Below are 12,124 nucleotides of genomic sequence, written 5' to 3' on the forward strand. Positions count from 1 at the left end.
TCAAGGTTATATCTTTAAAGCTAGGGATGCACTGGATTCCGGATTCGGTTTGGGATTTGGGCCGAATCCAGTCCTTTCTTAATCCTAATTAGCATAAATTAGCATACGCTAATTAGCATTTGGAAGGGTTAGATGTGAGGAGGTTTTTTCCCGCTGCGCGTGCGAAGATTTATGGAAGCATATGCTAATTCGGATTCGGTTCGGGATTCTGCAGAATCGATCATGGTGGGTTCGGGGGTTTGGCCAAACCCAAAAAAAAGTGGGTTTGTTGCATCCCTATTTAAAGCAAAATTGTTGGAAAAAATTTCTCTCTAATTTTGGCGGGCAAGGGGAAACCGTACATTTACACTACGTAACACTGACTCTGGGTTCTTTGTTGCTGCAAGTGGAGGTGCTGAAGCATCTAGAGACAAGTCTATCTCCATTCTGATATTTGATTACAGTATTCTATTGGTAAGTCAACATCATATTCACTGTATGTTTTTACAGATTTTTTTTTACTGCTAAATCCTCTAGCATCTCTAATTAAATATGTGCCACCTACTGTAGAAAGCTACAGGGGGCAGTTGGATAGTTTTATGAAGGATTCAACTGTACTAGTAAAACACTAATATCAAAATAATAAGAATACTTACAGTGTCGTTGGGGTTGTACTGAATGACGTATTCAATCTGACCATTGGGTCCATCATCTATATCAGTAGCTCCTCCATCCCCTGAGAAACCAGTAAAGATTGTTGTTCCAACTGGCGTTAGCTGTGAATGACAACATTGTTATTTGTGCTGGAATTATTGAAAAAGAAAAGAACTAGTAAACTACATATCACAGTTGTCCAAAGGGTGCCTGTTGGATAAATGGGGCCTTTAAAAAGAACCCAACCCGCTGAAGGACTTCATACACTTCTGTGTTGGGTGCTTGAACATTAAGTAAAGTAATTAGACATTTTCAAAGTAACTAAAACTTCACAAAAAAGTAGGGTAAAAAATGCGGCACATTAAATGTTGTGGTTCTGTACCAACCCAAGGCAACAACAGCCTTTTAGAAAGGAACATCTGTGCCCCCAAGGTTGCCTCTAGTAGCTCCCCATTTTCTTTCTGCTGATTTACAGCACATGTTCTGGGTTGCTGTAATCCACCTGAGCTTAAGGACCAACAAAGAATATACTGTATGAAAAGAATATAAAATTCCCTATACAAGGCTGCATAGTAATTACAGATTACATGGAAACTCAGAAACCAGCACAATTTGCATCAGAAGTCTCTGCTTCTATGACACACAAACCTCATATTCTCCTTGATTTGTGACAACCCCAAAGCTTAGCTTCTCAAGCAGCTGAACTGCAGCTCTTTTAGTAACTTCTATATCTAGCGTGAAGCCCTCCTTCTCCCTCCGACTATGAAGACCTCAGAGAGGTGCCTACTGGGCATGCTCATTGTCTCTGCTCCAACTAAAATCAATCAAGCATGCCTAGTAGGCACCATTTTGAGGTCTTCATAGTCAGAGAGAGGAGGGCTCAGAGAGCAAAAGGGGGTGGTGCCTCACACTAAAAGAGCTGCAGTACAGCTGCTTGTAATAGAGAAACAATATAAATCTGCATGCAGAGAGAATCGTATGTTATTCTAGAGCAGGGGTCCCCAACAGCCAAATGTAAAAAGACTTGGAGAGCAACACAAGCATCATAAAAGTTCATGGAGGTGCCAAATAAGGGCTGTGATTGGCTATTAGGCAGCCTCTGTCAGCAATTCAAAAATAACTCCCTGGTTTGGGGGCACTGAGAGCAACACCCAAGGGGTTGGGGAGCAACATGTTACCCCTGAGCCACTGGTTGGGGATCACTGGTATAGGATCTGTTTAGAGTAATTTTAGAGATATAAAATAAAGGTTTACTTATTCTTTACTGGGAAGGACATTGTGGAATTCCGGTACAGGTATAGGACCCGTTATCCAGAATGCTTGGGACCAAGGGTATTCTGGATAAGGGGTCTTTCTGTAATTTGAATCTCCATACCTTAAGTCTACTAAAAAATCAATAAAACATTAATTAACCCCAATAGGATTGTTTTGCATCCAATAAGGATTATTTATATCTTAGTTGGGATCAAGTACAGGTACTGTTTTATTATTACAGAGAAAAGGGAATCATTTAACCATTAAATAAACCCAATAGGACTGTTCTGCCCCCAATAAGGGGTAATTATATCTTAGTTGGGATCAAGTACAGGTACTGTTTTATTATTACAGAGAAAAGGGAATAATTTAACCATTAAATAAACCCAATAGGGCTGTTCTGCCCCAATAAGGGGTAATTATATCTTAGTTGGGATCAAGTACAGGTACTGTTTTATTATTACAGAGAAAAGGGAATAATTTAACCATTAAATAAACCCAATAGGGCTGTTCTGCCCCCAATAAGGGGTAATTATATCTTAGTTGGGATCAAGTACAGGTACTGTTTTATTATTACAGAGAAAAGGGAATCATTTAACCATGAAATAAACCCAATAGGGCTGTTCTGCCCCAATAAGGGGTAATTATATCTTAGTTGGGATCAAGTACAGGTACTGTTTTATTATTACAGAGAAAAAGGAAATCAGGTTTAAAATTCTGAATTATTTGATTAAAATGGAGTCTATGGGAGACAGGCTTTCCGTAATTCGGAGCTTTCTGGATAACAGGTTTCCGGATAAGGGGTCCGATACCTGTATATGTTAACCACTAAGTGTGTTTCAGATAATATAATAAATGACATATTATAAAAAGTGCACAACAATGAATTCGCATGAAACATATTTTTTGCTGTTTCAATATAATAGTGATATTTTTATCTAACATAACAAAAAATCATTTAACCTTAGTTGTTTGCTGGACTGTCCTTGAAATCTCCCACTCGCACAGTATTTTAGGACACAATGCAGTCAGATCGGACAATGAATTTTATGACTACAAAATTACTATCCAGCAGAAGCTGAAGCCGTCCATATAATTTAAATAGAGACAAAGGCAGAAGCCCATTTAGTCACTCGGCGAATGCAACAATAAGACAATATATAATAACCTACCTGATGTTTTCATATCTAAAATAAATTTAGCCTTGGATGTACAGATGCTTCTTTCTTCTCTAAAGTGTAGCCTATTGTTCTTGTGTATTTCTAAAGCTCTTACTTCAAAACCTTCCTTACATACTTATTATAAAACCATGAATTCTTCCTTCACTCTGCTGAACAGTTTTATTGGCTAGTGATGAGCAAAATGCTTTTACCAAGCTTGGATTCGCTGACAAATTCTGCATTTCGTCATTGGGCAAAGGTTTTCAATAAATTTTTGCACTTAGATTGTAAGCTCAACGGGGCAGGGACCTCCTTCCTACTAGAGATGTAGCGAACTGTTCGCCGGCGAACTAATTTGCGCGAACATCGGGTGTTCGCAAGTTCGGAAGTTCGCGAACTTTTCACGTATGTTCGCAATTTGGGTTTGCCGCGTTTTTTTTTCCGCTGTGTTTTTTCTCTGCGTTTTTTCTCGGCCTAAAAACGCCACACAAGCCACACATGGCATTTTTCAGCCTAGTACTGGTGTAAGCAAATCCCGTTTCCATGGTGCTAATAGCACCATGGAAATAGCAAAAAGCGAAATAGCAAAAAACGTCGCGTATTTCCGCTAGGTCTGTCAGCTGCCTTTGCTGTTTTACGCAACGCTGTGTCAACAATGTATTTTTCAGAGACATTTTTGCCCTTGATCCCCCTCCTGCATGCCCCTGCCCAGGTCGTGGCACCCTTTAAACAACTTTGAAATCAGTTTTCTGGCCAGAAATGGCTTTTCTAGGTTTTAAAGTTCGCCTTCCCATTGAAGTCTATGGGGTTCGCAAAGTTCCCGAATATTCGCGCTTTTTGGCGTAAGTTCGCGAACTTTTTTTTTGAGGTTCGCTACATCCCTATTTCCTACTGTGTCTCATACCACATGGCACTTACTCCCTGTGTATTTATACTTATTTACTGTATTTATTATATCACTTGTCCTCCCTGTGTGTAATTGTGCATATTGTAAGATTGTACAGTGCTGCGTACCCTTGTGGCACTTTATAAATAAAGTTATACATACATACATACATACATACAAAACTAGCGCAAAATTTGTGACAACAAGCAAGAAAAAAATTGCAGTGCATCAAAAAAAGTTGCGGGTCGTAGCTGCATTTTTCACAGTTTTGCGAATTTTTTCACGAAACTAGCGCAAAATTTTGTGGCAACCAAAAATTTGGCGAGCGAGAAAAAAATTGCGGCGCGTAAAAAAAATTTTGTATCGTAGCTGCATTTTGTGAATTTTTTACCTTTTCGCGAATTTGTCAAAAAACTCATCAAAAAAGTGGCGCTTTAGCCGCATTTAGCGATGAGCAAATCTGTCCCGTTTCGCCCCAAAATTTGCGAATCTTTAAAAAATGCAAAAACATTGCGCGTCCAAAAAATTTTAGAGCGCGGCAAAAAAATGGTGTGCACAACAAAAAAAATAAAGCGTCATTCGACAATTTTTTTGACGTGCCGAACTTTTTTGGCCATTTCTCTAAAAAATCCGCCAATGGTGAAACGCGGAAATTCATTGAACATCCATGCCTGACAAGAAATTACGCCCATCACTAGCTGCATTTTGTGAATTTTTAACTGTTTTGCGAATTTTTTTCACGAAACTAACGCAAAAAATTTGCACCGACAAAAAAATCGGCAAGCGAGAAAAAAATTGCGGTGCGGCAAAAGAAGTTGTGCCGTAGCTGCTTTTTGTGAATTTTTCACTGTTTTACGAATTTGTCAAAAAAATCGAACTCATCAAAAAAGTTGCGCTTTAGCTGATTTAGTGAAAAAAAATGGTGTGCACAACAAAAAAAGATAAAGCGCCATTCGACAATTTTTTTTGACATGCCGAACTTTTTTGGCCATTTCTCTAAAAAATCCGCCAATGGTGAAACGCGGAAATTCATCGAACATCCATGCCTGCCAAGAAATCACGCCCATCACTAGCCGCATTTCAAGAATTTTTTGCTGTTTCGCGATTTTTTCAGACGTTTTGCAATTTTTTCAGCATTCACTCATTACTAGTTTTAGCTTTTGCCAGGGTCGGACTGGGGGGTGAAGGGCCCACCCCTCATTGTGGTCCCACCGGCCGTGTCCCCCAGCAGGGGCCAACGCCACACCCTAACCCCCCTCAACAGGGGCCCAGCCACTGCCCGATGGCCTCCCCTGATCACGCTTAAGTGAAACGCATCAGGGGAGGGAGACCTGCGGGCGGGGGAGAACCGACAGGGGTCGGGCCAGGCCTGCCAGAGGCCATTATGGCTAGGGCCCACCGGGTTTTTTCCCAGTGGCCCAGTACGACCCTGGCTTTTACTAACAGTTGTTTCACAAAAGTGATCAACCTTGTCAGCAGAGCTAACACTCTACCTAAGGCATGCACCACTAAGACCAAACTAGGCAACAAACAAGAAAAGGTTACACTGAAGACCATCTGGGCGTTATGGGGTGGGGCAAGCTGTGATTTTGAGAAATTGTTCCCCTTGGCACAATGTGTTTCTCATTCAAGAAAACATAAGCATAGTTGCTTTATATATTGTGTTTTACCATACACAAACACAAATCACCAAGTTCTAATAGCAGGCTTCATGTAATTTGATGAAATGGTGCACGTTATTTGCGCAACTATACAAACTAGATTTCAAATGATAACATAGTAGAACTGTATCTTATAAGCAAAGATGCATTATTTTATCTTGTGATTAAAGGGATTTTATCACCCACATAAAATATGCAGAGCTTGTTAGGCTTTCATGAGGCATGTTTCTTCCAAAGAGCCGCTTTGATTGCCAGAGAGAGACCCCCTGCGGCTGCTAGTATGGGATGGTGGGTGGTCACATACCGCGGGGGGGGGCTTCCGATATAGAGGTGAAGTACAAAGCTGAACTTGGGAAGGTATTGCGTCATACAGCAGTGGGTTCCGACTTTATTCAATAAGTTGTACTAGTGATGCACAAATGCCCTTCCATTGAAAACCATAACTACAAGTATTGGATCCCTATCCGCAAACCCGTTATCCAGAAAGCTCCGAATTACAGAAAGGCCATCTCCCAAAGACCCCATATAAGCAAATAATTCAAATTTTTTCTCTGTAATAATAAAACAGGTACTGTTTTTCTTTGTATTTGATCCCAACTAAGATTTAATTACCCCTTATTGGGGGCAGAACAGTCCTATTGGGTTTATTTCATGGTTAAATGATTCCCTTTTCTCTGTAATAATAAAACAGTACCTGTACTTGGCCCCAACTAAGATATAATTACCCCTTATTGGGGCAGAACAGTCCTATTGGGTTTATTTAATGGTTAAAGGATTCCCTTTCTCTGTAGTTGATCCCAACTAAGATATAATCAATCCTCATTGGAGGCAAAACAAGCCTATTGGGTTTATTCAATATTTAAATGATTTTTAGCAGACTTAAGTTATGGAGATCCAAATTATGGAAAGATCCCTTATCCGGAAAACCCCAGGTCCCAAGCATTCTGGATAGCAGGTCCCATACCTGTACAAAAATAAATCATCTTTTGCAAGGGCAATTAACAGGGGCTGTTTTAGTATTTTGTACCCCCTGGTGTATTTAGAGTGATTGTGCTTAATCATTGCATGGCTGGCTTATAGTTGACTATGCATTGGAAATTCCCTTTAGTCTCCTTATAACCAGTTTTGTCCTGTACATGGTTTCCGCTCATGGTTTATGAACTCATAGCAATATTCTGCTCGGCAGGATCCTTCTAACATTTCATGCTGGGTAATACATGGGTTGCTGGACCAATCTCCTCTTTCCATGTTGTTTGTAAACTTTTTTTTTCTAGAGCAATTTCAGCTTTTTTTCCCCAGAGAACCAAAGAAAAGCTGTTTGATCTATACAGTATACACAACTGGCAAAACGGTCTTAAAAACAGTTACAAAACACTAGAAATCATGTCCCAACTTACAAGGACTTTCTTGATATCATTCATAATATTACATGATGTTATAAAATTGGGGTGCAGAAGATCTGAATGGGGCCAAGCTATCAAGGATCGAGTTGATTCCATTTAAAAAATCACATGAGTTTAAAGAAATTGGATACACGCAGTCTTATCTGGGCCCATTGAATTGCCAATAATTGTATGGGATCAGTTATCTGAATTACTTGAATGTGGGGTTTTCTAGTATAGGTATCGGATCCCATTATTCAGAAAGTTCTGAATTACGGAAAGGCCATCTCCCATAGACTCCATGATAAGCAAATAATTCAAATTTTTAAACATGATTTCCTTTATCTCTGTAATAATAAAACTGTACCTTGTACTTGATCCCAACTAAGATATAATTACCCCTTATTGGGGGCAGAACAGCCCTATTGGGTTTATTTCATGGTTAAATGATTCCCTTTTCTCTGTAATAATAAAACAGTGCCTGTACTTGATCCCAACTAAGGTATAATTACCCCTTATTGGGGGCAGAACAGCCCTATTGGGTTTATTTCATGGTTAAATGATTCCCTTTTCTCTGTAATAATAAAACAGTACCTGTACTTGATCCCAACTAAGATATAATTACCCCTTATTGGGGGCAAAACAGTCCTATTGGGTTTATTTCATGGTTAATTGATTCCCTTTTCTCTGTAATAATAAAACTGTACCTGTACTTGATCCCAACTAAGATATAATTACCCCTTATTGGAGGCAGAACAGCCCTATTGGGTTTATTTAATGGTTAAATGATTCCCTTTTCTCTGTAATAATAAAACTGTACCTGTACTTGATCCCAACTAAGATATAATTACCCCTTATTGGGGGCAGAACAGCCCTATTGGGTTTATTTAATGGTTAAATGATTCCCTTTTCTCTGTAATAATAAAACAGTACCTGTACTTGATCCCAACTAAGATATAATTATCCCTTATTGGGGGCAGAACAGCCCTATTGGGTTTATTTCATGGTTAAATGATTCAGTTTTCTCTGTAATAATAAAACAGTAACTGTACTTGATCCCAACTAAGATATAATTATCCCTTATTGGGGGCAGAACAGCCCTATTGGGTTTATTTAATGGTTAAATGATTCCGTTTTCTCTGTAATAATAAAACAGTACCTGTACTTGATCCCAACTAAGATATAATTACCCCTTATTGGGGGCAGAACCGTCCTATTGGGTTTATTTAATGGTTAAATGATTCCCTTTTCTCTGTAATAATAAAACAGTACCTGTACTTGATCCCAACTAAGATATAATTACCCCTTATTGGGGGCAGAACAGCCCTATTGGGTTTATTTCATGGTTAAATGATTCCCTTTTCTCTGTAATAATAAAACAGTACCTGTACTTGATCCCAACTAAGATATAATTACCCCTTATTGGGGGCAGAACAGCCCTATTGGGTTTATTTCATGGTTAAATGATTCCCTTTTCTCTGTAATAATAAAACAGTACCTGTACTTGATCCCAACTAAAATATAATTAATCCTTATTGGAGCCAAACCAATCCTATTGGGTTTAATTACTGTGTAAATCATTTTTTTAAGTAGACTTAAGGTAGGAGATCCGAATTACAGAAAGACCCCTTATCCAGAAAACCCCAGGTCCCCCAGCATTCTGCATAAAAGGTCCCATACCTGTATATGTAAGCCTTAAGCTTAAGTCTACTAAAATGTTTACACAACTGAAGCTGTAGGATTGTTTAGCTGCCAGTATGAATTTATGCTGGAGTAGTTATCATCAACGGTACAGTCTTATTATTAGAAAGAAAAACAAGATCCCATAATTGTATAATATAAACAACAGTTCCTTAATGAATTAATTACAATAGTTTCCTTTCCACTCTAGTTTTATGGAGTAAAATGAAATATCTCTGACTGATGGTGTCTGCCCACCTGTGCTACATTATATTACGCAAGCTATTAGAACCAAGCTAGTGTATTAAGGATAATAAATTACCTAATCAAAGGTATCCAATTAGGAGAATTAGGTGGGATAATTTCTCCATGTAATGTATTAGTATCAGTGCACAGTTGAGAGGCTGTATGGTATTTCACTAAACATTGACTAAACACAGTTTGAAGTTGATGAAGTAAATATTAAAGATTAATTGTATTGTGTGTATTAGCTTTTTTTATTCCATTCAAACTTCAGCTCAGAATATATTGTCACAAAGATGTTCTAGAGCAGGTACCCCCAACCTTTTTTTTTACATGTGAGCCACATCCAAATATAAAAAGAGTTGGGAAGCAACACAAGTATGAAAGATGTACCAGGGGGTACAAAATAAGGGATGTTATTGGCTATTTGGTAGCCCCATATGTGGACTGGCAGCCTACAAGAGGTTCTGTTTGGCAAAACTTGTCTCTAAGCCAGAAATCCAATCCAGGGCAATGTTTCAAGCCTTCCAGTCTCTCAGTCAATCCTTGGCCGACATTATATTTATCCAGGAGAAAAGGCTGACCACCACTTCAGATGGAGAGAGCAACAAGATCTTTCTTCTCAATTACTGCTGAAGCAGGTGACCCACCAGATGACTTGGCAGATGCCTTCTTTTGGTTTAGTTTTATTGCTACTGGGGCTCTTAGGCACTTTTTTGGGTGGGGGACAGGGTTAGGAGTTTGGGTGGGGGAGTGGTTGTGTGCTAAACCAAGCAGATGGACTTGGATCAAGTGTGTTTGTTTTGGGAGGGGGTAGGAATGTAAGCCATCATGGACAGAGGAATGGACTTTGAAAGATGGCTTTCTTCGTTTTGGTGGGGGACAGGGTTAGGAGTTTGGGTGGGGGAGTGGTTGTGTGCTAAACCAAGAGGATGGACTTGGATCAAGTGTGTTTGTTTTGGGAGGGGGTAGGAATGTAAGCCATCATGGACAGAGGAATGGACTTTGAAACAATGGCTTTCTTCTGTTGGGAGGGAATGGGTGGGTTTTGGTGAAGGTTTATTACTTTTTAATGGACAGCCTTATCTGAACTATTATGTTATGTTAATTATGTGATGTGATGTTTGTTATCTTTATGTTCAATTTATTTTTTCTAAATAAAGAAACATTCCTATGTGGATTGGCAGCCTACAAGAGGTTCGGTTTGGCAAAACTTGTCTCTAAGCCAGAAATCCAAAAAATAAGCACCTTCTTTTAGGCCACTGGGAACAACATCCAAGACATGTTGGTTTGGGATCACAGTTCTAGACCATACACAGAGCAAAGATTCATCTATTTTTGTAATGTCTCGGCATAGGATACAATTTATTCCAGCTATCTTTATGCGCTATATTTTTGCGATCACCTAACACCCAAGTTGTCATCTTTCTGAAGAGTGCATTGTAACTCTCCATAGAGGTGACAACTGAAACTCACAGAGGTGTGACTGCTATGAGGTTACTCTGATAGGATTACCACGGTGTCATGCAACTCATAGAGACAGGTAATCCAATTACAGTAACCCCACCGCAGTCACACCTCTGTAATAAAGAAACACAAGACTAAGGGGCAGATTGAAATGACTATGAAGATTTTCATTCATCCAGGTCATGGTATACCTGTATCTAGTATAAGTAAATCTAAAGCAACTGGACTTGTTAAGTAATCATTGAAGGTGTTACTTTCTCAAGTAACACCTTCTCTATGGGTTGCATGATACCTTGGTAATCCTATTACAGTAACTCTGCAGCATTCTCACCTCTGTGAGTTTCAGGTGTCACCTCTCTGAAGAGCTTCAAACTGTGATTGGATTAGTGGAAGAGTATATATGCTGAGGACTTCCCATACCGGTCAGTTGATGAGTAGTGAAACCTCTTTAATCATTACTTAGCAAGTCCGGTTGCTTTAGATTTAAGTATTTAGGTATGGTACTTGTTATCCTGAATGTTCGGGACCTGGGGTTTTCCAGATAAGGGATCTTTCTGTAATTTGGATCTCCATAACTTAAGTCTGTTAAAAATAATTTAAATATTGAATAAACCCAATAGGCCTGTTTTCCTCCAATAAGGGGTAATTATATCTTAGTTGGGATCAAGTACAGGTACTATTTTATTATTACAGAGAAAAGGGAATCATTTAACCATTAAATAAACCCAATAGGGCTGTTCTGCCCCCAATAAGGGGTAATTATATCTTAGTTGGGATCAAGTACAGGTACTGTTTTATTATTACAGAGAAAAGGGAATCATTTAACCATTAAATAAACCCAATAGGGCTGTTCTGCCCCCAATAAGGGGTAATTATATCTTAGTTGGGATCAAGTACAGGTACTGTTTTATTATTACAGAGAAAAGGGAATCATTTAACCATTAAATAAACCCAATAGGGCTGTTCTGCCCCAATAAGGGGTAATTATATCTTAGTTGGGATCAAGTACAGGTATTGTTTTATTATTACAGAGAAAAGGGAATCATTTAACCATGAAATAAACCCAATAGGGCTGTTCTGCCCCCAATAAGGGGTAATTATATCTTAGTTGGGATCAAGTACAGGTACTGTTTTATTATTACAGAGAAAAGGGAATCATTTAACCATTAAATAAACCCAATAGCGCTGTTTTGCCCCCAATAAGGGGTAATTATATCTTAGTTGGGATCAAGTACAGGTACTGTTTTATTATTACAGAGAAAAGGGAAATAATTTTTAAAAATTAGAATTATTTGCTTATAATGCAGTCTATGGGAGATGGCCTTTCCGTAATTTGGAACTTTCTGGATAACAGGTTTCCGGATAAGGGATCCCATACCTGTACTAGACAGATTCAGATGGTTCTTCTCATAAAAACTCAATAGACGCCTATGGGGACATTTGGAATTGAATTAGAAGGAAAGTAATTTTCACCCAATGGAATCTGGCCTAAAATACGTAAAAACATATTGTATTTTTGCCTTACATTTTCTTACAGACCTTCTCCTCACTCATAAGTGCTTATTTATTATTGTATGACTATGACTAAGTGCCCATGCGCATGAAACGCGTTAGGCGTGTTGTTTTTAAAGGAAATGAATAACGGCTGAAGTGTCAGATACTCCATGGCTGTCTGGTTCTGATTGAAGCTGCATTTCATTTGAATTGTATTCGCTCCTTTAGGCTACAGGTTCGGGGCTTTAAGCACCCAGACCATTC

The 12,124-nt window shown here is 38.8% G+C and overlaps 1 protein-coding gene across 2 annotated transcripts in view; it reads right to left on the minus strand.

Moving 5' to 3' along the window:
- pcdh15 (protocadherin-related 15) overlaps nucleotides 1–12,124 on the minus strand; it is a 709,890-nt gene that overhangs the window by 411,555 nt on the left and 286,211 nt on the right. For both annotated transcript variants that reach the window (XM_031905917.1, XM_031905916.1), the window contains exon 7: nucleotides 636–755. In XM_031905917.1, coding sequence (XP_031761777.1) covers nucleotides 636–755 — 120 coding nt within the window. The remainder of the gene's footprint in view (nucleotides 1–635; nucleotides 756–12,124) is intronic.

This window comes from Xenopus tropicalis, chromosome 7 (genome assembly GCF_000004195.4).
Source record: "Xenopus tropicalis strain Nigerian chromosome 7, UCB_Xtro_10.0, whole genome shotgun sequence".
In the NCBI taxonomy this organism is placed as follows: Eukaryota; Metazoa; Chordata; class Amphibia; order Anura; family Pipidae; genus Xenopus; species Xenopus tropicalis.